We start from the raw sequence: 27,667 nt of genomic DNA, 5'->3' as shown, positions 1-27,667 counted from the left end.
GCTGCCTTTATAGCGCGGGAAGGAGTTGGGGGCGAGCGCAAAAGCCCCGCCCATGTGGGTGTGTAGGGGGGGGACACCAACTGCACACGCCCCTGCCGCCTGCGCACGTGGAATCTCGCCTGCACACGCCCCGCAGCCTGCGCACGACTCGCAGTCTGCAAGCGTCCCTCTTCCTGCACGCGGGACACCGCCTGCACACGCCCCCTTGCTGAGTCACGCCCCTCTCCGCACGGCGCACGGGCTGAGCGCACAGCGCTGAGCGCAAAGGGTCTGCCCTCGGGTCCCGGGCGGGTTCCTGGAAGCTTGCCCACCCCTGCTTTGCCGCGCCCTGGGGCGCGTGAGGGGTCGGGTGCAGAGGGGGCTGCCCAGTTTCCCCAGCGCTCACAGCTTCCCGCCCTTATCGTGTGTGCTAACCTGTATGAAAGCGGGGCTTGGAGACCCTGCTTACAGAAAAACTATGTTGGAAATGTGAACAGGTTACAAAAGCCAGTCCTAGCCCAGACTTGGACACTGTTGGTGAGGTCCTCACTGCGGATCCCGTGCTGCGGGGCACTGAGTTAGAACTCTCAATCTTTCCTTACAACGTGGGGAAGGACGGTTCGTTATTCTCACCGTAGGCGGTGGAAACGGAGGCGCAGTCACGTAGTCACTTGCCTAAGATGAGTGTAGGGTTCGAATACGCTGAGGCGCCAGTACTTAAGGCAGAGAGGCTAGAGACTGGGAAGACATTTATTCTTGGGGGAAGCCAGGGTGAACAGGGGAAAGTGTTGAAGATCTTTGGGGGAGGTGGCATTCAAGAGCACGGGAGCAGTCCGGTCTGGAAGGATATAGACCAGTGCCTTCTGCCTGAGGGCAACGGGGTGTTACATGCCAAGCAGGGTGGGCCAGATGGTAGTGTTCTGGAACACGCGGAAGGAAAGCCCTACAAAAACTTCTCCCACCCCCACCCCACGGGTGGATGCTGAGGGAAAGAGTGGAGAGGGCAGCCAGATTTCTCTCCCTGGAGGCACATGGTGTTTCCCCGCTTGCTCAAGCCTGCTGAAATCGTACATGAAGTCATAGGAGGGAAGTCTGTGTCATCTAAAGGGCCAGGAAACAGTTACCGGAAGCTTCCTGGCAGGCTCGGGTAGACATTCAGGGAGGCTGTGGGGGGGGGGGGGGGGGGTGAGGTGTCCCAGGACAGGCTGTCCTTGCAGCTCTTACTGTAAACTGGGGAAATGCCTTCTTGGCTCAGCACACGCATCACTTTCTCCTGGATACCTTCCAGCCCCGATGCCCACGGCTGCCCATGGAATGTGTAGTAAACATCCTGTCCTTTCCCTTCCCGGCACTTTCCATGGCTGCACTGTGTTTGAACTTAAGCCTGACTGATACCTGAGCCGCGGTGCTCCCTTCCCAGACTGAGCTGAGAGCAGTCTTTGCCCCTGTTGGACACTCGAGCCGAGCCTCAAGCCAGGATGGAGTTGGTGGTCACCACTTGCTAAATTGGGTAAAATCCTGCATTATTACTCCTGCCCGGTTCCCACTTCCCATTAGGACTCTGATTTTAAAAATGAAAGTAAGCTGAATGTAGTGGCCAGTGTCGTTAACCCCAGCACTCAGGAGGGAGAAGCAAGCCGATTTCTGTGAGTTTAAGGCCAGCCTCGTCTACTTGGGGAATTCCAGTCTATTCTTGGGTACTTAATGAGATTCTGTCTCGGGGTTGGGGATTTAGCTCCGTGGTAGAGCGTGGTAGGCCCTGGGTTCGATCCTCAGTTCCAAAAATAAATAAATAAATAAATAAAAAGATTCTGTCTCAACAAACAAAAAACACAAACACAGTGAAAAAGAGAGTCAAGTTTGGTTGGTGTGGCTACTAATCCTAGCACTCTGGAAGCCCAGGCAGGATTGTAAAAGCCAGGCTATGCTGGGCTAGACTGTGTCAAAACATAAAATGAGGGCTAGGAATGCAGCTTAGTGGTAGAGTGCTTGCTTAGAAAGTGAGAGACCCTAGATTTAATTCCCAGCATGGCACATTGTGGTGTGTGTGTGTGTGTGTGTGTGTGTGTGTGTGTGTGTGTGTAGAAAAGCTCAAAGTCGCCACCCTGATATCTGTCACTCACGGAAGTGAGAACACTGCAAAGTGGGGAGAGGGGAGCTGTCTGATGGGATTTGGCCCCTCGTTTGCCCTTGGGGTGCTCCTCCCTCTTCACCTGTCCATGCCTTCAGCCCTCGGTCTGTCCCAGACACTGAACCGCATGTGTGAACACTACCCTCAGCTGCATCCCCAGACCTCTGTGTAGTTCTCAACCTCATGGACTCGTTTGTCAAATAATCAAATGATATTAAAACTCAAAGGTCACCTCCAAACCTCCTCAGATTTGATTATTTAATGATTTTCTTTTCTCCATGTTGGTGTGTGGGGGCATATGCATGTTTTGCATGTGTGTTTTTCTTGTATGTGGAGGTCCTAGGCTAGTATCAGGAATTATACTTCATTTGGCCTATGTGGTGGTGTAAATGAGTATGGCCCCCATAGACTCATATCTTTGAATGGTCAGTTCTCAGCTGGTGAACTATTTCAGAAAAATTAGGAGGGATGGCCTTGTTGGAGAAGGTGTGGGGGAATGTCTTTCTGTATGCTGTGAATATGTGTTGCTCTGATTGGTTGATAAATAAACCTGTTTGACCTATGGCAAGGCAGCTTAGAGGCAGGCGGGAAATTCAAAGGGAGAGACAGGAAGAAGGCGGAGAGAGATGCCAGCCAGATGCTCAGGGAGCAACTTGTAATGGGATGCAGGTAAAGCCATGGAACATGTAGCAATATATAGATTAATAGTTATGGGCAGTACTTCATTCTTGCCCGCTCTTGTGCTGAGGCCCAGGTTCTATATCATTTACACCCTGCACTATAGAATTGTAGGCCTTTGTTGAATTAGCTGTTGGAGAGGGCAAGAGACACATTGGGAGGTCAATCCCAGTTAAGACAGCTATTGAAACAGGCTGTCTCCCATCTGAGTGTGAGCCAGTTAGCAGAGTACTGGTGTGCACTAAGGTCTGGGTCCATCTCTACCACTGTGTAAACTGTATCTGTGGGTACATGCTTGTAACCCCAGCATTTGGGAGATGCAGAAGGGAGGGCCTGGATATTCAAGGTCATCTGTGGCTACATAGCAATCCCGAGGCCAGCACAGGATACTAAGACCCTGGGGGGGGGGGAATGCCTAATACAGATGCCAGCATTGGTTAACGAATAGGACGTGGTTAGGCCCCTTGTCTTCCTTGGGAGATCCTGTGTTCTCTGGTTCCCATCACAAGTATAGTCTGTCTGGTCTTAGCTCCTCCTCCTCTTACCGACCCTGCCTTCACTTTGTGGTTACATGATTTTTCTATCACTTCGTAATAAATTAACCCACAGCTTCCCAGCTAACTAGAACACACATATGCTGTCATACATGCAGTTTTTGTTTTGTTTTGTTTTTTGTTTATTGTTTTTAGAGACAGGGTTTCTCTGTGTAGCTTTGGAGCCTGTCCTGGATCTCACTTTGTAGACCAGGCTGGCCTCAAACTCACGGAGATCCGCCTGCCTCTGCCTCCTGAAGTGCTGGGATTAAAGGCGTGCGCCACCATGCCCGACTATACATGCAGTTTTTGTGGGAAGCAGGTATTAGGCTAAGTTTATCTGGGCCCTCTGGCTCAGAGTCTGTCTCAACAGATTGCAAATCCAGGCTCCTGCCCAGCTAACAGTCATCCCAAGGGTGACTTGGAACAAGATCTGCACCCAAGCTCCCTCCTGTGGTGGTAGGCAGTACTTCATTCTTGCCCGCTGTTGTGCTGAGGCCCAGGTTCTATAGTTCACACCCTGAACTATAGAGTTCAAGGTCAGCATGGGCAACTTAGTGAGACTCTGTCTCAAAATAAAAAGTAAACTAAGGTGGCTGGAGAGATGGCTCAGAGGTGAAGAGCACTGGCTGCTCTTCCATAGGTTCCTGAGTTCAATTCCCAGCAACGACATGGTGGCTCACAACCATCTATAATAAGATCTGGTGCCCTCTTCTGGCATATATGCAGGTAGAACACTGCATACATAATTTAAAAAGTAAACTAAGTAAATAAATGTATGTATGATGGGGGCCTGGGCTGCTTAAATCTCTGTGGTTGTCAGCATGCACTGGTCCATTAATACTGGAAAAATATGTGATCTGCGTAGATCCAGCATTTTATGATTGCAGGATCTGTTGTCCACCCCTCGGGAAAGCACAGTAGTGGGGAGTGGTAGTCTAAAACATTAGATGATTGAGCCGGTCCCAAGGTTGTGAGCATGGGAGAGCTGTCTCCATTACTCATTTGTCACGTGGAGGTGTGGGCAAAGAAAAGATGCTCCCTCCCCCATCAATGCCTGAGGCAAGCTGGACAGCTGGTGCTGAGGGCATAAGAGTGGTGGCGCACGCCTTTAATTCCAGCACTCGGGAGGCAGAGCCAGGCAGATCTCTGTGAGTTCGAGGGCAGCCTGGGCTACAGAGCGAGTTCCAGAATAGGTTTCAGAAGCCACACAAAGAAACCCTGTCTCAATTTATATATATATATATATATATATATATATATATATATATATATATGCAAATCATTAGGCTTAACCCCCGCAGGGGCCTCTCACAGGCACCCCAGAGCTAGGGCCTTTGTCAGAGTCTGGCTTCCTGGGGCAAAGGCAACCGCTTGCTCTTTGATTCCAGGCCTTTTTCCCTCCTGCTCCCTGTGTCTAGAATACTCTTCTCGCTAGTCCATTTGTTGGGTCTCAGTCTAAAGGCCATAGCCTGACACTGCACCAGGGGAGCTGAGGCAGGAAAATTGTGAGTAGATAATCCCGGGCTTCTCATGGGCTCCAAAAACAAAATAAATATATTGGTCCAGGTGGCTCATCCCTGTAATCTCAGCACTTAGGGAGTAGATGTAGGAGACAGAAGTTCAAAGTCATCTTTGGCTACATAGTGAGTTTGAGGTCAGCCTGGTGTACAAAAGACAGTCTCAGGAAAATCCTCACAACACAACAAACTTGATCAACCCATCAATAAATCAATAAAGACCACTCCTCAAAAAGTCTTCTGTACTCTAAAATTTGCTGAGTCCCTCTGTTCCCAGCCAGTATATCCCTTCTCCGTACCACTTCATACAGTCACAGCCACTGGTCCACACCTCAAGCTCGTTACTCAGTCTGTGTTTACGTGAATCCAGTCCTTCCAGCAACCTGGTAATATAGGGATGACTGTTATAGACATTTTCGTTTATGTTTATTTGTTTGTTTGTTTGTTTTGAGACAAGGTTTTTCTGTGTAGCCCTAGCTGTCCTGAAACTCACTCTGTAGACCAGGTCAGCCTCAAACTCAGAGATCCGCCTGCCTCTGCCTTCTGAGTGCTGGGATTAAAAGTGTACACCACCACTGCCTGGCCATTTTATTCTTTGTCTTTGGGATTTTGTTTTGTTTTGTTTTTTGAGACGGAGTCTTACTGTGTATCCCTGGTTGGCCTGGGATTCACAGAGAACCATGTACCTCTCCTTCTCTAGTGCTGGAATTAACGGTAAGAACCACCACACACCTGGCAGGATTTTTTAAAGTATTTTTTTTTTTTTATTAATTGGGCAGTGGTAGTATATGCCTTTAATCCCAGCACTTGGGAGGCAGAGACAGGCCGATTACTGTGAGTTAAGAGAACAGCTCAGTCTACAAAGCAAGTTACAAACAGCCAGGACCTTACATAGAGAAAACTTGTGTAGAAAAAGAAATATTTTTCATTGCTTTTCTTTATTTTATTTTATTTTTTATTTTTTTTTGGTTTTTCGAGACAGGGTTTCTGTGTGTAGCTTTTCGCCTTTCCTGGAACCCAGGCTGGCCTTGAACTCACAGAGATCTGCCTGCCTCTGCCTCCTGAGTGCTGGGATAAAAGGTGTGTGCCACCACCGCCCGGCTTGCTTTATTTTTTAATGATTTATTTTGATTATATTTTAGTGTGTGTGAGTGTGAGCATGTGACTACAGATGCCGGCAGAGGCCAGAGGTGTCTAATCCCCCTGGAGCTATCGTTACGGGCAGCCGTGAGCCACTTGGTGTGGGCACTGGGGATGAACTTGAGTCCTCTGCTGTGGTTGGGGTATGTGCACATGAATGCAGGTGGCCTCAAGAGTCCTAAGAGTGTATCAAATCCCCTGGAGCTGGAGTTACAGGTTGCTGTTAACCGCCCGATATGGGTGCTGGTCACCAGACTCATGTCCTCTACAAGAGCAGCAAGTGCCCCTAACCACTGAGCCATCTCTCCAGCCCTTATTTTTGTTTTTGAGACAGGGTCTCACTCTGTAGCCCAGGCTGAACTCAAACTCATGGCAATCCTACTGTCTCAGCCTCCTGGGTGCCGAAGTTACAGGTGTGAGTCACCATTGCCCAGCCATTATTCACCTTTTACAAAGGGGGAAACTGAGGCTGGAAGATGACAGTTGAAGCAGAAGGCCCTCTATGGCAAAGGCCAAGTGGGTAGCTGAGCTGCCGGCTGAGGCTTTTGGCCTGGAGGTGTCTCTGGCTGCTGGTGTTGAAGTGGCTTTGTGTACAGCCTGTCTCCCCGGGAGGCTGTAGCTGGTCTTGTTGTGGTTACCATGCTGGTCTGGCCTCTGGTCCAGCGCCTGGCTTGGGATGGGATGACAACAATGAAGTCCTGCCAGAGCTGAGGCAGTCAGGACCTACCTGTGATGAGCCAGTTTTCAAGTCTGCATTTGTTCATGGGGGGGGGGTTCAGCTCCCACAGTGGTGGTACAGAGAATCGTCAGAGTGCCCTTCTTTGTGGTACTTGTCCCCACGCTGGGCACATCAGCCCCAGGGCCAGGCCCTGCCACCCTACACGCTTCTCTGAACACAGGTTCCAGGTTTTGATTTCCTTCTATGGTTCACAAATGGCTTCTTCACAGTCTTCCTGAGCCTCCCTCCTGAGGAGGGCTCTTATTTTCTTTCTCCTCTGCACACCAACCCACCCCCCACTCCTCACTCCCCACCCCAGCCACTTCAATTATTCCAGGCTGGCCTTGAACTCCAGATCATTCTTCCTCTACTCCCAAGTGTTAGGATTACCAACATATGCCACCATACCTGGCTGCATCTCCCTTCTTAAAGCCATAAGAACACTGGTGACACACGCTTTTGATCCCAGCACTCAGGAGACAGAGTCAGGCGGATCTCTGTGAGTTCAAGGCCAGCCTGATCTACAGTGCAAACTCCAGGCCAGGCACCAAAACTACACAGAGAAAACCTTTCTCAGGGTGGGGTCTGGGGGGAAGCCATCAGAGCTTAGGGCCCCTTCTTCAAGCCTCAGATTCCTCATGTGTCAAACAAGGCAAGGCCTTGATATCCTTGGTCTAAAAGGGTCTCCAGCTCCAGAGGCTCTCAAGTTCCCATCCCATCCAGGATGTTCTTTTTTTTTTTTTTTTTTTTTTTTTTTTTTGGCTTTTCGAGACAGGGTTTCTCTGTGTAGCTTTGCGCCTTTCCTGGAACTCACTTGGTAGCCCAGGCTGGCCTCGAACTCACAGAGATCCGCCTGGCTCTGCCTCCCGAGTGCTGGGATTAAAGGCATGCGCCACCACCGCCCGGCCCAGGATGTTCTTGAGATGGCCTTACCCTTCCCACCAGGCCAGGAACTCTGGAAAGGACACAAGCTGTCTGTTGTTTGTTTTAGAACAAGTCATGGTGACATTTAGGCATCCATAAATGCTTCGTGATACAATGGTTTGGAGGTCTGGGTTGAGATGGTAGATTCCGTAAATAAGTCCCCTGTGCTTGCTCAAAGTCGATCATCCTCTAAGCCTCTGAAGGATGAAATACAAAGCACATCACTGGACAAAGTTGGATGACACATACTGTCCAATTTCAAATTTACCCAAAAGCCGCAGTAGTCAGGGCTTGGGCTGGGAGGTGTAGCGGGCTTTCTTGGACTGCCAGCTACCAAATCATGACATGGAGACTTCTTATTAGTTATGAGTTCTCGGCCTTAGCTTACGTTTGTTTCTAGCTAGCTTTTGTTTTTTAACTTAGATTAACCCATTTCTATTCATCTATGTGCTGCCCCTAGGCTCATTAACCTCATCTATGTACTGTCCATCCAGCTTTCCTGCTTCTTCCATGCCTGGCTGGCCTTTTGCTGGCTGGCTGCGAGCTGGCTGCTCCCCTTTTTTCTCTGCCCACCAGCCCTGCCCATCCCTTTTCTGCCTAACTATTGGTGGTTCAACATTTTATTAGACTAATCAAGTGCCTTAGGCAGGCAAGGTAAAACAGCAGCACATCTTTACATAGTTAGACAAATAGTCTCTCCCACAACAGGGAGGGGTAGAGACGGGCTGTAATCTTGAGTTCAAGGCCAGCTTGGGCTATATAGCAAGACAATTTCTCAAAACACCAAAACCTAAACAAATGAACAACAACAAAAAGCAAAACCCAGCCCTCTCCCCAAACCAGTACAAACCGGCCTGTGAGTGCTGCCTCTTTCCTTTTGGTCCCTGTCTCCTTCCTTGGGACAACCCCCCCCCCCCATGGGAGGATCCTGAGTGCTCGTTCAGCCCCAAGCTGGTCCAGAGGAAATAGTAAAGTTTTCCCTGAGGCCCTGGAGCTCCCCAGCATCCCCCTCTCATGTAGCCTCAGTCTACAGAAAGATTCCATCCCCAGTCTTTTCACTCACCTCAGGGTCTGGACCAAAGCTAATGAATAAATGTTTAATAAGACTCCCTCCCCAAAGAAACCCTAAACAACCAAAGTATGCAGTGTTGGTGCAAGGACAAGTATGTAGATCAGTGGAGCAGATTTGAATCTGAAAGGGAGTTAGCAGATGTATGTATGGTCACCCACCTGTAAATGTACTTAATGCCACCATATATTTAAACATGGTAAATTTTATGTTAACAATATAGAGAGAACAATGGGTAAAACTTTCAAATAGACATGTCACCAAAGAAAGCACTAGTAAGCATGTGAAAAGATGATAGTGTAAATCAAAGCAACAGTGATGGCCATGGATGGTGGTGCACACCTGTAATCCCAGCACTAGAGGCCGAAGGATTGACATGAATTTTGAGACCAACCAGGGCTGAATAGCAAGACTCCATCTACAACAAAACATGAACAAAAGCAAGACAGCATCAGTAAGAACAAAACAAACACTAAACCCAATGAGGGCTGGAGATGTAGTCAACGGCAGAACACTCACCCTAACTTGCACAAGGAGGGCCTGTGTGGGTCTACATCACTACAAAAAGTAAGTAGGATAAAATATATAAAACTGCACTGATGCTGCTTTATGCTTACTGAATTGGGTATAATATAAGGCAAAACAAAACAAATGTTGGTGAGAATATAGAGAAACTGGAACCCTACTATTCATTGCTGATAGAAATATAAAATGGAGTGCTGTGGATATCACTCTATATAAATAAAACACTGATGGCCAATGACCAGGCAGGAAGTATAGGCGGGACAAAGAGAGAGGAGAATTGGGGAAACAGGAAGAAGGGGAGAGAGACACTGCAGCCACCGCCAGGATAAGCAGCATGTAAAGACGCCGGTAAGCCACCAGCCACGTGGCAAGGTATAGATTTATAGGAATGGGTTAATTTAAGATATAAGAACAGTTAGCAAGAAGCCTGCCACGGCCATACAGTTTATAAGTGATATAAGTGTCTGAGTGATTACTTTATATGTGGATTGTGGGGCCGGGTTTGGTGGAACCTGGAGAGAAGCTCTCCAGCAACAATGGAGGCCGAGCTGTGGTGGCGTGTGCCTTTAATCCCAGCAGTTGGGAGGCAGACACAGGCAGATCTCTGTGAGTTCGAAGTCAGCCTGGTCTACAGAGTGAGTTCCAGGACAGGCTCCAAAGCTACACAGAAGACCCTGTCTTGAAGAAAACAAAAACAAACAAACAAAAAAAGAAATATAAAGTGGTTCCATCACTTTGGAAAGCATTTTGTCAGTGTCTCTAAAAGTTAAAGTAGATGGAGATGTAGCTTAATAGGAGTGTGCTTGCTTGGCTTGTAGGAGGCCCTGGGTTTGACTCTTAATCATCAAAATAAAAGGTTAATCATAGAGTTAAATGTAGGCAAGTAATCCCACTCTAGATAGCTCCCCAAGAAGAATCAGATCGACAGATAAATGACTCTGGCACAAACACTAGCCATTTGTGAACACAGCTCTCACTCAAAGCTCTCAAGAATGGAAGCAGCTCCAATGCCCATCATTGGTAAACAACATGTAGCATATCCAAACATCACTCAGCAGTTTTTACAGAAGAACAAATTGTGAACACATGCAGCAGCACAGGGATTCCTAATTACCTGCTTCTACAGATGGGTGGTCACTTGGTGTCTGGGCAGGAGCAGGAATTAAAGCACAAAGGAGTTTTTCGATGATGGAAGGTTCTAAAACTGGGTTGCAGTGATGGCCGCCCAACTCTTGAGCTTTGTGGTACCACCGATTAGTGTATTTATAATGAGTGAATTGTATGACATATAACTTATATCTTGAGAGAAGTGGTTTAAAATGGCTTTAGAAGGCTGAAACTTTGAAACCTTCCCCAAACCAAAAGTAGATAGGAAAGACCAGTGTCCAAAGTAAGTAAAGATTTTCTAAAAGTAAAAAAAAAAAAAAAAAAAAAAAAACTGATTAAAAAAGTGGATAAGAGATGTGACTGTGAATTAGAAGTTTACAGACAATTACAACAAAAGACCAAGAGATCAGTAGGAATACACTCAGTCTCTCTCTTTCTCTCTCTTCTGGTTTTTCAAGACAGGGTTTCTCTGTATAGCCTTGGCTGTCCTGGAACTCATTCTGTAGCCCAGGCTGGCCTCGAACTCACAGAGATCCGTGTTGGCTCTGCCTCCCAAGTGCTGGGATTAAAGGCGTGCGCCACCGTGCCTGGTGCTCAGTCTCATTGCTAAGAAAGGATAAAAGTGTAAAGCTAGGGCAGGGGCTGCAGAGGTGCAGAGCACTAACCGAAGTGCTCACAGTGTGAACACGAGGGCCTACCTGAGTTTGACCTCTTGTCAGCATCTCACAAAAAGCCAAAAGTGGTGTGGACACCTGCCACTGCATTGAGGAAGTAGAGAAGACGTTCCTGGGGCTGGCTGGCCAACCATGCAGTGAGACACCCTGCTCCAAAGGATAAGGTGGCACAACCCTTTAATTCTAGCACTCAGAAGGTAGACCTCGGTGAGTTTGAGGCCTGGTCCACAGAGTGAATTCCCGGGCTATGTAGAGAGATCTTATCTTAAAAACAAAAACAAAAACAAAACAACAACAAAACAACAACAAAAACAAAAACAACCCCACAATAAATAAAGTTACTAAAAAAAAAAAAAAAAGTGGAGAACCATAGAGGACCTGATGTCTCTATCTGATATCTCGATTCTACACACACACACACACACACACACACACACACACACACACACATACATACATAAACAGACACATACACACATACACACATGCAAACACACAAAAATGCATATGCATATAAACATACATACCCAAACACATACATACAAACACATTCATATAGACACACACAATACATTTATTCATATGTACATGTACATACCCATATACATTCACATACATCTTTTTTTTCCTTTTTTTTTTCATGTGGTTTATATCTCTCTCTCTTTTTTTTTTAAAAAATTTTATTTATTTTATTTTACAATACCATTCAGTTCTACATATCAGCCACGGTTCCCCTATTCTCCCCGCTCCCACCCCCTCCCCTTATCCCCAGCCCACCCCCCATTCCCACCTCCTCCAAGGCAAATCCTCCCCTGAGGACTGCGATCAATCTGGTAGACTCAGTCCAGGCAGGTCCAGTCCCTTCCTCCCAGCCTGAGCCAAGTGTTCCTGCATAAGCTCCAGGTTTCAAACAGCCAACTCATGCAATGAGCACAGGACTTGGTCACACTGCTTAGTTGCCTTCCAAACTGATCAAGCCAAACAACTGTCTCACCTATTCAGAGGGCCTGATCCAGCTGGGGGCCCCTCAGCCTTTGGTTCATAGTTCATGTGTTTCCATTCATTTGACTATTTTTTTTTCAATAATTGAGTAAAACCAAAATTTATTATAAGCCACAGTCGTCCTAGGGACCTCCATGCTATATATATAGCCTTCATGGTTCTATGGGTTGTGGTCTGATTGTTCTTTATTTTATATCTAGAATCCACTTATGAGTGAGTACATACCATGACACACATCAATCATATATATATACATACATAAACATATTCACACACATTACAATAGTCACACACATTACAATAGACAGACACATCAATCAGTCAATCAATCAGTAAAACCTAGGATGGAGCTATTCATGGTCAAACATGCCTATAATCTCAGTACTGGGAAGATTGAGACAGGAGCCTCTCAAGTTCAAGACCAGTTTGGACTATGTAGTGAGTTCCGGACCATCTATAGCTACAAAGTGAGACCTTGCTCTCACAAACTGTAAAACTCACAAGGATTTAGGATGTCGTTCGTTACCCATCAGACCAGTGAAAACAGAAAAGCTGATGTCTAGGGTCGTCAAGGGACTGGACGCTGCTGGGAGAGGTAGATGACAGCGGCCTCAGTGCACGATTGTGCGGCAGCATCTGCCCATGTGAGGGGGCTGCTTCCTACACTGTAGTGATCACACATCTCGGCATGGAACTCAGGAGCTCAGGACAGGGACTCGAGTCACAGTTCGCTTATGGAAAAGTCGGAACCACCGAAGTTTGAATCTGCCTGGAAGAGGGTTTTCTGATTTCTTTGGTGTCTTAGTTAGGGTTACTGTTGCTGAGATTAAACACCATGACCAAAGCAAGTTGGGGAGGAAAGGGTTTATTTGGCTTATGTTTCCATATCACAGTTCATCATCAAGGAAAGTCAGGACAGGAACTCAGACAGGGGAGCAGCCTGGAGGCAGGAGCTGATGCTGAGGCCCTGGAGGGGAGCTGCTTACTGTCTCGTTCACCATGGCTTGCTCAGCCTGTTTTCTTATAAAACAGCAGTTCTCAACCTGAGGGTCTCAACCCCTTTGGAGTTGAATGACCTTTCACAGGGTTGCCTAAGATCATCATAAAACACAGCTATTTATATTATGATTCATAACCATAGCAAGATACAAGTTATGAAGTAGCAATAAAAATGATTTTATGGTTGGGGGTCACCACAACATGAGGAACTGTATTAAAGGGCTGCAGCATTAGGAAGGTTGAACACCACTGTTATAGAACCTAGGACCACAGGGCCAGGGATGGCACCACCCATGATGGGCTGGGCCCTCCCTCATCAATCTCTAATTAAGAAAATGTCCTTACAAGCTTGAGTGCTTACAGCCCGATCTTCTGGAGGCATTTTCTTAATTGGCATTGCCTCTTCTAAGATGACTCCAGCTATATCAAGCTGACCTAAAACTCTACAGCAACAAACCAGCACATTTGTTTTCCCTCTTTTGGAGTGCTGGGGATCAAATTCATTTCCCTGTGCACGTTAGTAAGCACTTTGCTGCTAAGTTATATCCCAAGCCCTGTAGGAAGGTTAAATGGTCCCTAATACCCAGTCTATGGAACTGGCTAGGTTTTCATTTCTAACAGGGAAAGATCTAATAATGACCTCCTGATTTTTATTTATTTATTTTTTCTCCAAAGACAAGGTTTCACTATGTAGCCTTGGCTGCCTGGTGACTCACTATGTATACCAAGCAGTCCTCAGACTTGGGACAATCCTCTGCCTCTGAGTGCTGATATTGCAGGCATATGCCACCACGCCTTGATCTTATTTGGGTGGTTGAGAGGGAGAGAAAAAAGATAAGCTGTAGTGATCACTTGCATATTTAAAAATTAAACAAGCGAGGCATGGTGATACATGCAATTCCAGCATACAGAAGGCTGAGGCAGAGGAATTGAGCATTCAAAGCCAGCCTGAGCTACAAAGCATGCCCCAAATTAGTCAAACAAATGAAGCCTAACCCTCTTGAGTCTCCAGGAAAATTCCATTTCCTTCCTATGCATGCATATCTCTATCCAAGTATATAGCAATATGGTGGATTTTTTTTTTCGTTTTACATAATTTGTTCCACATATACTGATCTGCAGTTTATTTTTTTCAACTTATAAGTTCAATTTAAGGTTCATTATTAACATGTTTAATCTTGATTATCTACTTGACAGGATATAGAAATGCCTAGGAGACAAATTTCTGGGCATGTCTGTGAGGGAGTTTTCAGATCAGGTTAATAGAGGTGGGGAGACCCACTCTAACTATGAGCAGCACCATCCCATGGGCTGGGGTCCAGACTGAATGAAAAGGAGACCGTGAGCCGAACACCAGCATTCATCTCTCTGCTTTCTGAGTGAGGATGCAGTGTAACCAGCTGCCTCTCACTGTCGCCATGACTGCAGCGATGGACCCTGCCTTCACTGTGAGCCAAGAGAAAGCCTACCTTCCTGAAGCTTTCTTTGCATAGGGATGAGGAAACTAATTCAGAGGTTGAGCAGGAGGATTGCATCTCTATAGCTAGTCTGAGCTCCAGAGTGAGAGGAGAGGGAGAGAGAGGGTGAGGGATGGGGAGACAGGAGGAGGAAGAGAGGGAAGAGGGGAGGGGAAGAGAGGGGAAGTAGGGAGGAGGAAAAGAGGAAGAGGGGGAAGGGAAAGGAACACATCCTATTTTTAATTCTTTTGACTATTTACCCAGAGGTGGAATTGCTGGATCATATAATTCTATTTTTAAATTTTGAGGAACAGCTGGACTGTTTCCCATAGCAGCTACCCAAGTTTTTATTCCCACCAGCATGATGCAAGGATCACAGTTTCTCCACACTGTGGTCAACACTGTTCTATTTTATTTATTTTTGTGGATTTTCTAATTAAAACATTTATTTTATGTGTATAGGTATTTGGTCTGCATTAAGTCTGTGCACCATGGGTGTGTGGTGCCAGGGAAGCCAGAAGACAGCATGGGGTCCCCTGGGGTTGGGGAGTTACACACAGTTGTGAGCTGCTATGTGGATGCTGAGATTCAAACTCAGGTCCCCCATCAGAGCAGCCAGTGCTCTTAGCTGCTGAAGCATCTCCCCAGCCCATTTTGGTGTATTTGAGACAGGTTCTTGCTATATAACCCAGATTGTCCTGAAACTCCTTTTGTGTCAGCCTTCCAAATGCTGACTTCACAAGGCTGTGACACCAGGCCCAGCTTGTTTCGTACTAGTCATCTTTAAAGGACATGAAGTTGTTAGTTGTTCTGATTTTTTTTTGTAATGTTAGACAAGCCAGAAGACTGAAAACAATGCATAAACACAGGGTCTTAGACGTTAGGCTTGAATTCTCATCCTGGTTTTGGTAAATTCTAGTGCTGTGACCCCTATGCACATTACCCTGGGCTCCACTGCCCCCTGTAAAATGGATGTAACAGCCACGTAGTTAGAATAGTAAGGTTTAGCAAGATAATATACCTAAAGGACACAGCGCCAGGTAAGCATCCATCTGTCAATCCCCAGCAGTCATATAAAAAGCTGGTGTGGCGGTGTGTGCTTGCAATTCCAGCACTGAGGAGACAGAGATGGGCAGATCTGTGGCGCTGGCTGACCAGACAGTGCAGCTGAACGGGAGTGCCTCCAGTTTCAGTGAGACCCTATCTCAGAAAACAGGGTGGACGGCAGCTGAGGATGGCATGTCTGGCTTCCACGTGCATATGCACATCGAAACACACACACACACACACACACACACACACACACCACATACTATTTAATTTTTGAGGCACAGTCTAGCTGCATAGTCCCGGCTGGTCTTGAACTTCTAGACCTCCTGCTTCAGCTTCCAAATGTGGGAATGTGGCACCATACACAACAATCTTTCCTTTCCTTTAAAATGTGGCTATACCCAAAGTGAAAAACCCTCACCTGTTTTCCCTCTCCCAAATCTCTTTCTAGCTTTTGATGTTGCCTCTCTGTGTTTATATAGGTTAAGATTTGTTTGTTTGTGATACACAGAGGGTGGCTAGTTGTTCTAACAGCCTGCCCTAACTAGTGAGTGTCTCTTTCCCTGCTGATTTTCTCCAACTTCTAACTGTACAGGGGTCTGGTTTTGCATTTTAATTTATTTCGTGTGTGTGTGCCTGCATGCGTGTGTGTGTGTGTGTGTGTGTGTGTGTGTGTGTGTGTGTGTACGCACATGCTGTGGTGATTGTATACAGGTTAGAGGACAACTTTTGGAAAATGATTCTCTCTTTCCATCATGTGGGTTCTGGGAACTGAACTCAGGTCACAAGTGCCTTTATGCACTGAGCCGCCACCTCATCAGCCCAAGGGTCTGCTTTTGGGCGTTTTGTATTTGGCTGATCGAGTCTAGAGCCAGTACTATCCCTTCCCAGAGCTTTTGAACCAGGAGTTGGCAGGTGGGAGCGAGCATCCTTTGAAAGCTGCCTGTTAGAGTACACAGCAATCGTTGCGGTGAGCTTTGGAATGGAATGTCCTGAAAAACTAAGCTGGAGGGAAGCTGATGTGTTTACAGCCCTGAGTTCCCTTACAGGGTAGCTTCAACCACCCCACTGTCTATTTCTCCCGTTTCAGGCCGCCCAGGTGGGGCTGCGAATTCTCTTTCATTAAGGACTGACCATCTTAGGATACAAGCTCTTATTACCATACTTTTCCTTGAAAAGCCGGGGTGGGGGTGAGGAGTTGGAGACAAATAGCCAAACCAAATGAGGTTTGAAAAGCGACCAGCAATCTGTGTTGGGGAGACAGGCTGGCTGTTCAGGGAGGTGACCTTGGAAACACAGTTGAAGATCTGCCAAGATGAAGTCCAGGGCCACCCAGGACTCTCCTCTAATATCTGAAGGCTGACAGTTTTGTAGGAACAACCAGAAAATTGCAGAAATCACAAGTGTTTGGGGCCAGAGGCTTGTTTTAATTGCCTGTCGCCCCACCATACAGATGATGAAGTTTTAAGGGTGGGAAGATAAAGCTCTTTGGGTGTGGCTTGACATCTTCTCCCAGAACCGAGATGGACTTCGAGGGATGGAGTGCCACATGCGTGTCTCTCTCTCTGTGTGTGTGTGTGTGTGTGTGTGTGTGTGTGTGTGTGTGTGTACATACGTGTGTACTGTCTCCAGGGCTCTGTCCTAGTCTCTAACAGATGGAAGCCTAAATCTCAGGCTTCTTTTTGCTGGATGAGTTCCATGGAGTGGGACCCCTCACCCTCCCAAGTCCTTCCCACTTGAAAAAGAGACCAGTCTTCGGTTCATGCTGGGCACGGGATTTATTCACATTCCCGAGCAACCACGGACACCTGGCACTATTTGCATAGTCTGTGGGGGAGGGTCTCGGTCCTCACTGGCAACAGCTGCATTTCTCCGCCTCCGCCTTGGCCCCCTCTTCTCCTTTGCACACGCAGTCCTTGGCACACTTCTCACACCCTGCAGGGCAGCAGGAGCAGCAGCCTGTAGATAAAATGGGGTGGGGTGGGGGAGTGTGTGGGTCCAGTCGGATGCCCTCATCCGTCTCCATCGAAGGGGAGGAGAAAGGAGTTTGGAAGCTGGGGAGTCTTGGCCAGCACGGGTTGACTGTCCCTTTCAGACTGTCCTGTGAGGTCTGACAGCATCTGGGGTGTTGCAGTTGCCGCTGGGCTTCTCCAGACAGCCCCAGCTCCTTGGGTGGGTGCTAGGGCATCCCCTGGGAATGCTGGGCTCAGGGAGAGGTGGGTCCTAAGGAGAAGTCAGGAGACTTGCCCCACCCATAAGGCTGGAGGGTCAGGGACGGTGCTGAGGCCGGGGCATCCATGGGATTCTTGCCTAGTCACACCCGGGAGCGTTGCTCCCACCTCTGCTCCTCCCCCAAGCATATTCCATTGCTGTGAGCTGGAGAGGGCAAGTTGCGGGGAGCCACAAGGCCTGAGAGGGGCCAAAGGACTGCAAGTCTGGAGTTGACCCCCGGTCTTTCTTGGGGGCTCCCCAGGCACTGGAAACATTGAAGAGCGGGGCTCGAGCCGGGGCTTAGCTCTGGTCAGCTACCTTTTGATGTGTTCCGGAAATTCATCAAAATATCCCTTCCCACACACTCCGGCCTACTGTGTTCACATCCGTAGACACAGCCTCCGCAGTATCTGAAGGTCTGCAGCACGGAGCTTTGCTACCTAGTGTCTTGGGGGTGGGCAAAGGAGGGGTGCGGGGCGAGGGGGGGTAAAGGAGGGGTGCACTCACTCTTCTTGCAGTTGGTGCATTTGCAGCCCTTGCACTTGCATTTGTCCGAGCAGGTGCAGGAACCACCTAAGAGGGCACACGAAGGGTTAAAGTAGGAAAACCTGGCGTCCCCGGCCCTGAAAGTAGATGGGTAGCCAACACCCGTTATCTCCATCACAGGGTTAAAGAGGAGAAACAAGGGGCTCCTCCCCCCAATGCCCTTGCGCCTGAAGACACAGGAGTGGGGTTCTTTGCCAGTAAAGGTGCTGCAGGAGTGGGAGGGGACTCACCAGTAGGACAGGGGCAGGTCTCAGGGTCCATATCCAGGCCAGCTGCCGCGCGAGACCGTAGCTTGGCTCCTCCAGGCAAACGGACGCGGAGTAGCTAGGACAGCAGGTGGCAAGGCTTTTATAGCCCCGGGCGGGGGCGCGCAAGCAGCGGCTTGGTGGCGCCCGCCTCTGCGCACGGCGCCTGCTCCCTCTTGTGTGCGCGCTGCGGCAGCTGTCCCCGAGTCTCGAGTCTCGACCGAAGTGGCCCACCCTACCCGATGTCCACTCCCCGCCGCCGCTGCAGACGTCCCCCTCAGGGTGACTGCACGTACCATCTTTGCAAGTGGAGGGAGACGAATTCGTTTCGCCCTTTCCCATCGATTCTCCTCCCCCTTATCCTAGAATTCTCGATCAGTTTGGTCCACATGGGATGCTGAGGTGGGTGGGAGCAGAAAGAAATCTTTCTCAGCGAACCTGCCACTGACCATCGCTGCAGCTGCAGCAGCAAGGGCGCTCGCTCCCAAGTTGGCTCAAGAAGGACGGGAGTGTGGAGGCCTGCAGCTTGGTGGGAAGAAGACACGAGGCCTCTCCTGACACAGCATTTCCTACACAACCCTTCCACAGGACCCTGAACACCTCCTTCGCCCAGACCAATTAGACACCCTCTAGGGACCACCGCTTCTCTTTAGAGGTGGTTGGACACTGCTTCTCTTTGTTGTTGAGACAGGGTCTTAGCCCAGCCTAGTCTCGAACTTGTTATGCAGCCGAGGAAGACCTTATAGTGTAATTAATCCTTCTGGGATCAAAGGCAGGCACCACCAACGCTGGCTTGAGTTTTAGGGTTTTTTTTTTTTTTTTTTTTTTTTTTTTTTTTTTTTTTTTTTTTTTTTTTTTGAGACAGTGGGTGTGCTGTGTAGGAAGACCTTGAACCCTTAATTCTCTCATAACCCAGGTGGCCATCTTGAACTCAGGATTCTCCTGCCTCAGTCTCCTGAGTGCTGGGATAATGAGCATGCAACAGCAATTTGCCCTCAGACTTCAGTTTTGATGATGATGATGATGATGATGTGTGTGTGTGTATATGCATGTTTTACCCATCCATCCCTGCTCTAATTGTCCATCAGACAAATCTGAGCCTCTCTTCCTAATCTGAGCTGGACAGTGGCCTTCAAGTGGCTTGGCCAAGGACAGGTGTGTGCTGAGCCCTGTGCCTGTGCACATGCACAGATAGACCAGCGGTGGATATTGGTGCCCTCTATCACTTTTTGCCTTACTGCCTGGAGATGGAGTTTCTCACTGAACTGGAAGCTTGCCGGTTCAGCTAGGCTGGCAGGCTGGGGGTTCCCAAGATCCACCCGTCTCTGCCCACCAGTGCTGGGGTAATATGCCAGAGATCCGAACCCAGGTCCTCGAGCTTGCTATTTACCAACTGGGCTGTTTCCCTGCCATCTAGGGTCTTCCTTTGTCGGACCAATATACGTTGGTCCTTGAGTCCTAATCCTGACACTCTGGAAGGATAGTCTGTGCCTGTGGTCCCTTTGCCTGTGATCTTTGTCTCCCCCCACCCCACCCCCACCCCCAGATTCCCTCCCTCCCTCTTACCCTCTCTCCCTCCTTTTCTTTCAAGACAGGGTCTCACTGTGTACCCTGTGTAGCACGCTCTGAACTTGCAGTACTCTTGGGCCAGCCTCCAGGTGTTGGAACTGCAGGCATGTGCCCCGAGGCCTGGCTCTGCTTCGGGTTTCACTCACCTTACTTTCTCCGTGAGAACCTCCAGTCATATCAGCCTTTTGTTTTCTCTTTCTATCATGGGCTCTATGTTCCTAGGCTTGCTCCTCTCTCACAGGCTGACAAGTAAATTGGGATTCTCCCAGCTCAGCTTTCAGAGCGCTGGGATTACGTGCAATTACATCTATTTTCTGAGCAGCCTGTTCCATGCGTGTCTCTGTGTGTGGGGAGCACTGTGTGTGTGACCATGTGCACGGAGGCCAGAGATGGACTTCAGATGTCTTCCTCTCCATTGCGCTCTCACTGAACCTGGAGCTGATTGATTCAGCAAGAGTTGCTAGCCCACAAGCCTCAGGGTCCTCCTGTCTCCTCCTCCTCAAGGCTGAAATGACAGGGACATACTTTTTGAATGCGGGTGCATGGGGATTGAACACAGGCACTTTGTGCTTATGTGGAAAACACTTTACCAAACTGAGCCATCTCCCCAGCCCTGAGCAGCGTCTTTTAAATTCTTCGTTTTGGGTCTTGTTTCACAGTGCTGGGAGTTATATCCAGGGCTGCATATCAAGTATGAAGCTACTGAGGTGTACCACTGAGCTACACCTCCAGCCTGCTTAGGATTAGAACACACATCTCAGCCCCCAGTACTCCTAACTCCCTGCCTTGCTCTGTCTTTCCTTTCTTCATAGCATTTAACACCTTTTTTACAAATACATTGCTCACTTGTGAGTAATGTTTCAAGTTCTCTGCCCCTCCCCATAACCCCGACCTACGCAGGTAAGAGCAGCCATCTTTGTCTCTGTCCACTGATGTGCCCAAATTAAGTTTCCGTCCACTGTGTACACCTGCGCCTGGTACACAGTCCCATCCAGAACACAGTTAACAAATGAATGACCGTTCATAACCTTGCCGACTGGGTTCCTTTGTCCTGTGGCTTCACTACTCACTAGACATATCGGTAGCTTGTGTTGCTCAGGGGAAAGTGGTAATAATATCTGTCGCTACTTTACGGATTCCTCAGGACTTTCAATGGGTAGCACATGAAAAACACTCAGAACAGAGCCCCAGCCAGGCTGGCTGTGACCACTTATAAACAAGCATGTCCTATGTGACCCCCGCTTCACAGTCAGTCTGAGCTCTGTGCTTCTGGAATGGGGGTCAGTAGGCAGGGGCTTGTGTGTCCCTGGGGTCACGCACAGCCGGCTTCACACCACACCCTCCCAGCAATCCGGGATAAGGGAGTCTATGGAGATCTACCTTTTTAGGTAGATTGATTTCAACAGGCAGGGGCAGGTAGGCTGAGGGGTGGAGAACAGCCAGGGTCACACCTACCCAGAGTGGAAAATCCCCAGGTGATTTCATAAAAGCACAAGGAACCAGGCGAGTCCCACACCCTGGTCGAAGTTGATCCGGTGCTGGATTAAGATTTCTTTATTCTCAGAGTTTCCCAGTTTACTATGCTGGGACTGAGCAGTTGGCCAGGGTTTCAGGAACCTCCGCAAACAGTGTTCAGAAGAACGCTTGCACATCTCTCTGCCTCTCTGCAGATGCAGTCTTTTCTCAGAGTGACTGCAGGGTTATCAGTGTGAACTGCAGCTGACGTGGGTTTGCCTGGCCGCTGAAGCTGGGGTGAGGAATGCTGATTGAGGACCTTTGTGGGTTCTAGCGCTAGCTTCCCTAGTAGGTAGTTGTGTGAACTCAGGAAGCCTCGTCCAAGTTTGGACACAAGTTTTCACATGGTTTTACCAGATGACTGCTAATTGGCTCCCACAAACAGTGCCTCCACTGTGGGGAGCAGTAGTTACTGCATGCCAGGTACCCTGTTGTAGGCCACGTGGAGTTAAGCATGCTATGTATTTCTGAGGCTACTTTCAATTCTGCTACTTTGGTAAGTGGGGAAACCGAGGATGAGAGAAATCAAGTGACTTGTCCTAGAGGCAGACTCAGGACTTGAATCCAGGTCCACTGTTCTTCAGCCTGCCCTGATATATTCCGGTTATCTGGTCTTTTAGTCCACAGCCTGGCCATAACACTGTGGTTCCCACAGTAAAGAACATCAGAATTTCAACCTCATAATCCCCAGGTAGTAGGTTCTTCACTACAAACAGACCTTAGTCTGGCCCAGGGTTCTTTCTGCTGTTAGGGACCTCGCTCTTCTCTTCAGGGAAATAGGTGGTAGGCCTAGGCCAGTTGTGAACTGTAATAACTAGACCCAGAATGCCTGAAGTCATTTATGCCATTGACTTCCCATCTGCCACCAGATGATGGTGCTGGTGGTGGTGATGGTGCTGCTGCTGCTGGTGGTGATATTGTCGATGATGATTTGTTTTTTTGAGATGGGCTCTCTCTATGTAGTTTTGGCTGTCCTGGAACTAGCTCTGTAGACCAGGCTGACCTCGAACTCATGGATCCTTCTACTTCTGCCACCTGAGTGCTGTGATTAAAGGCGTGTGCCACCATGCCTAGCCTGTCACCAGATTATTGATGTGTATGAGGTTTTATCTTTGAGCTGGTGAAGTGGCCCTCCCTTCCCAGTCCTGACAGTGCTCTGCTCACCCTAGGTTGGGACTGTGATGCTGAGACACCTGAAAACTCATGTCATAGCTATCTCTTATTTTAGCAGATGAAAGGATGAGAGAGAACATGACTATTTGCCAGAATCACACAAGAGTGACATGAATCTAGAATTCAAACTCTTGACTCCAAATCTGGTTCCAGCTTTCTCAAATGACACAACTGTATAAATCAATCCAGAATCCCTGTTGACTTCTGGATCAATCTCCCAGGTTGTTTTAAGGAAATTCAACTCAGTGCTATCTTGAATGCCTCTCCCATGCTGCCCCAGCTCTCCCCCACCCCTTTTCACACACAGAGGCTGCAGGAGGCAGGAAAGGGGCAAGGGAGGGAAAATTGGGAAGCCTGCAGCACCTACTAGAACTTTCGGGGCTTTGCTTGCTGTTTTGGTATTTGTCTCCATGGTTACCCACCACTTCTGCCGAATGATTCAGTGTCTCAACAGCAATGACACAGGATTCCTTTTAAAATAAATTTCAGCACAATCATAGGCCAGCTGATAGGTGATCATAACTAAATTTATGTGCTTCTCAAAGGACAGTAGGCAGGGAGGTGTTGTTTCTACCAGTCTGGAGTCCTGGGTGCTTAGATCCAATAGGCTCCAGGTCAGTTCTTTGCCCTTCCTGTGTTCCCTGAGCCTAGGGCCATTTACTGCCCTCCTCTGTACCTGACCTAACAGCTTTTTGACCATTAAGTAAATTGTTTGGAATGCACAAATCACTGATTTCACTTATTTTTTTTGTTGTTGTTTGCTTGTTTGTTTATTTATTTATTTTGAGACAGGTTTCTCTGTGTAGCCCTGGTTGTCCTGGAACTCACTCTGTAGACCAGGCTGGCCTTGAACTCATGGAGATCCTCCTGCCTCTGCCTCCTGAGTTCTGAGATTAAAGGCATTAAAAGTACCACCCAGCTAGGGGCTAGTACATTATAAGGGCCCTTCAAGAACGGGTCATGAATAGAATCAGAGTGGATTCAGTGTGAAGTAATAAACTTACCATGGGTTCCCCACCATTTTGCTTTTCCTAATGAGTGATACATTGTAGATTTTATTTCATGTCCAAAAATTTATGAGCACTGCCTTAATCCAGCTACCATGCAAAGTGGTATAATGAGTAAGATAATGTCCATTTTCTTCAAAATTCCAAAGTCTAGCTGAAAAGAGAGCTATTTCATCCAAAACCAATATGTAGGAGCTAGGTGTAGTGACAGATACCTGTAACCCCAGCATTTGGGATACTGAGGCAGGAGGATTGGGAGTTCAAGGCCAGCTTGGGCTATATTGCAGGACCCTATCTTAAAAAACCAAAAACAACAATTTAAAAGCACATAGTAAGATAAATGATGCCAGGAGTCTCCCTAGAGTGGCAATACCAGGGCTTTGTAGCATCGACAATATTTCCTCTCCCCTCTTACAATTATTAGCTTTCAAGGCGTGGAGACAGGGCTTCACCCAGTATCAAAGTTCCCTCTTATACTATCACCTTCCTTCAGTGGTCCTCACCTGTGGGTGGCTTTGCCTCATCTCCCAGGGGTGTTCAGTAATGTCTGATGGCAGCTAAGTGAGCAGGCACTCGTAGGGCATCCTCCTGTCAGCCTCCTATGCTAATGTACCTTCAAAGGTCCCTAGCTAGAATCTTTTTGGGGAGGAAGAAGCTGAGCATGCCCACCACTGTCCCCACCCTTCTTCCATCTTTAGCTCTCAAGCTGAGCATGCCTAGAATTGTCCACATCTTCCATCTCTCAAGCTGAGCATGCCCAGCACTGTCCTCATCCTCCATCTTTAGCTCTCAAGCTGAGCATGCCCAGAAGTGTTCCTGTCTCCATTTTAACTGTTCACATGTGTGCTCCATAACCTTGAGCTAAGCACACTTAGGAATGTCTCCCATCTTTCCTTCTTGAACTGTGACCTTCAACTAGCGTGCTTCGGAAGTACACCCTAAACTGAGCATGCTCTCTCTGGAAGGCTCCTTCCTCTAAATGCTCTCCCATGTGAATATGCACAGGCTCCCTGAACAAAGCCCCCACAATTCCTTGGAGAGGGCACTGCTTTGGAAATACATCCAGTGCTGTTCCTATGTGCTGTAGGTAACAAACTTTCCCATTCTTTGCTTTTCTGGTTATGCTATTGGCTTTTGCTCTCAAGTAGAACCTACTGCATTCAGTTACACCTGGAACTCTTGGTGGCTGCCCACCTTGGCTGTGGTGATGGAGTGAGGAGTGATACTGCTGTCATGTGACAGCGAGAGGGTCAGGGACACTGTAATGCCCAGGGCTGTCCTACAGTGCCCAGGAGTGTCTGACTCCATGTGTCATCAGCGTCAAAGCTGGGAGACACTGCCTTGCTCTAACAGCCCTGCTGTGGCTTAGCGCTCAGATGTGGAAGGGCACCAGGGAGTCAGGTATGCTGTGCAGGCTCCACCCTGTCACCCCTCTGCAGCTTTAGGATCTATCAAATGTCATGACTACCCCCATCTCTCCAACAAGAGCATTTGAGATGAAATAAGAGAAAGCAAACAAGAGTCCCTGGGCCAGTGATTTGCAAAGGCAGATGGACAGTAAGGCTGGGACCACAGGAGTCAAATGGTCCAGATTCTGAAATTTGCCAAAATAGTTTCAATTCCAAGCATTGTGTCTTTCCTGTTTCTTCAAAAGTAAATTTGAACTAAGTGTGATTGATCTCTTATGCCTACTAATCCCAACACCTTGTGTTTAGTCTCTTGTATGTAGTAATACCTTATCTCAAAACCCAACAATACTGAGCTAGAGAGAGATGGCCCAGTGGTTGAGAACACTGACTGCTCTTCCAAAAGACCTGGGTTTGATTCCTGGCACCCATGTGGCAGCTCAGAACCATTTGTAACTGCAGTTCCACTAGGCAGGCAGGAGAGTGATGCACATACACAGAGACAAAACACTTGTACAAAATAATAATAATTAAATTAAAAAACCCCAAAGTAAATAGTTCTTTCAAAAATAAGTAACACCTTGGTCTAGTTATCCTCCTGGTTTTTGCTTGTTTTGTTTTTTGAGACAGAGTCTTGCCATATAGCCCAGGCTGGCTTCTAACTCCCAACTGGCCTGCCTCAGCATCTCTCAAGGCTTGTCAGGGATCGCAAGCTTGTGCCACCATACCCAGCCTCATCTAGATCTTGCTCCTTTTCCTGCTGTAGAGTATTAGTTTAAGATGTGTTTCATTTGTTTATGCTGCGGAATATTTGTTTAATGATGCAAAGATGTGTTGCATTCTTTTATGTTGCATTTGTTTAATTACGTAAAGCTGTGTTACTTCGCCTGTCTAAAATACCCGATTGGTCTAATAAAGAGCTGGGTGGCCAATAGCTAGGCAGGAGAGGGATAGGCAGGGCTGCCAGGCAGAGAGAGTAAATAGGAGGAGAAATCTAGGCTCAAAAGAGGAAGGAGGAGAGAGAAAAGGAGGAGAAGAGGACACCAGGACCAGTCACCCAGCAACACAGCCAGCCACAGAGTAAGAAGAAAAGAAAGATGTATAGAATAAAGAAAGGTAAAAAGCCCAGAGGCAAAACATAGTTAAAGAGAAACAGGATAATTTAAGTTAGAAAAGCTGGCTAAAAACAAGCCAAGCTAAGGCTGGGCACTCATAAATAAGAATAAGTCTCCGTGTATTTATTTGGGAGTTGGGTAGTGGGACCCTGAAGAGTTAAAACAAACAAACAAACAAACAAACAAACTACATTTTCCTCTCTTTCTTTGTTGTAAAAAAATTTGGGGGAAAATTAACAATTACATGCATAATTTTCAAATACAAAGCAAAAAAGGAGACCACAATAACATTGATTTACAAATGACATTTCCCTTACTCTGTGGTAGATCGTTAATATGCCTATGATCTTAATTGCATGACAAATTTTATTTTAATAGTGTTATCCCACAATTTACCTACTAACCATCTTCTTTCGGACTTGAAAATTTATGATTATTATTATTATTATTTGGTTTTTCAAGACAGGGTGTCTCTGTGTAGCTTTGTGCCTTTCCTGGATCTTGCTCTGTAGCCCAGGCTGGCCTGGCTCTGCCTCCCGAGTGCTGGGATTAAAGGCATGCGCCACTGACGCCCAGCTATTATTATTATTATTACAATTATTATTATTATTATTGTGTGTGTATGATGTGTGGCACATCATCCCACACATGTGGACATCAGTGGACAACTTTTCAAAGTCACTTCTCTCTTTTCACCTAGGTGAGTCCCAGGCATTGAACTCTGGTCACCAGGCTTGGCAGCAGCACCTCTGTCCACTTACCCATCTCATTGGCTCTGGGACACATTGCGGGGAGGGAATCTTTGTTACTTCCAAATTTTCACTATTCTAATCCACACCATGACATACATCCTGTCAGCATCTGTGTTTATATACTCACTGTTTTGTCCTTAGGATTTAACTTTCTCCTCTTCCTCTTCCTCCTCCCCTCCTCCTCCTCCTCCTCCTCCTCCTCCTCCTCCTTCTCTTGGTTTTTCAAGACAGGGTTTCTTTGTGCAACAGTCCCGGCTGTCCTGGAACTTGCTCTGTAGCCCAGGCTGGCCTTGAACTCACAAGAGATCCGCCTGCCTCTGCCTCCAGAGTGCTGAGATTAAAGGTGTGCCCACCACTGCCCAGCAGGATTTAACATATCTTAACAGAATTTTTGTTTCAAGGATGTATACCCTATTTTCCTTTTCAAATGTACTTACTTCTTCTAAAACATACTACTTAAGTAAATTTCAAAAAACTGAATCTGAAAAGTAAAAATATATATTTCTTTTATCTGTGATCTAAATACAAACACTGTTGACGGTTTAGATATTTCACTGCTGTATTTCGTGTTCTGTGTGGCATGTTCAGAGAACACTGCTGAGGCCAGTCTGGGTTCTGCCAA

At 47.5% G+C, this 27,667-nt stretch overlaps 1 protein-coding gene across 1 annotated transcript; it reads right to left on the bottom strand.

Annotated features, from left to right (window-relative positions):
* Positions 1 to 17,265: 17,265 nt before the first annotated feature.
* Positions 17,266 to 18,727, bottom strand: Mt3 (metallothionein 3). Its single transcript, XM_028871480.2, has 3 exons — positions 18,494 to 18,727; positions 18,225 to 18,290; positions 17,266 to 17,465 (listed from the first exon to the last, which is right to left on the bottom strand). Exons 1-3 carry the CDS (start codon positions 18,522 to 18,524, stop codon positions 17,356 to 17,358), a joined length of 207 nt encoding a protein of 68 aa, XP_028727313.1. The 5' UTR covers positions 18,525 to 18,727; the 3' UTR covers positions 17,266 to 17,355.
* Positions 18,728 to 27,667: the final 8,940 nt, after the last annotated feature.

Source organism: Peromyscus leucopus, chromosome 5, assembly GCF_004664715.2.
Source record: "Peromyscus leucopus breed LL Stock chromosome 5, UCI_PerLeu_2.1, whole genome shotgun sequence".
In the NCBI taxonomy this organism is placed as follows: domain Eukaryota; kingdom Metazoa; phylum Chordata; class Mammalia; order Rodentia; family Cricetidae; genus Peromyscus; species Peromyscus leucopus.
Note: the sequence above shows the minus strand (reverse complement) of the source record. Positions and strands in the feature narration are given on the sequence as shown.

Bases quoted from the DNA above. Each gene is read 5' to 3' on its own strand.
- Mt3 (XM_028871480.2), bottom strand. From the start codon at position 18,524: ATGGACCCTGAGACCTGCCCCTGTCCTACTG. The intron at 18,291-18,493 runs GTGAGTCCCCTC...GTGCCCTCTTAG, and splicing joins GACCTGCCCCTGTCCTACTG to GTGGTTCCTGCACCTGCTCG. The intron at 17,466-18,224 runs GTGAGTGCACCC...TTTTATCTACAG, and splicing joins ATGCACCAACTGCAAGAAGA to GCTGCTGCTCCTGCTGCCCT.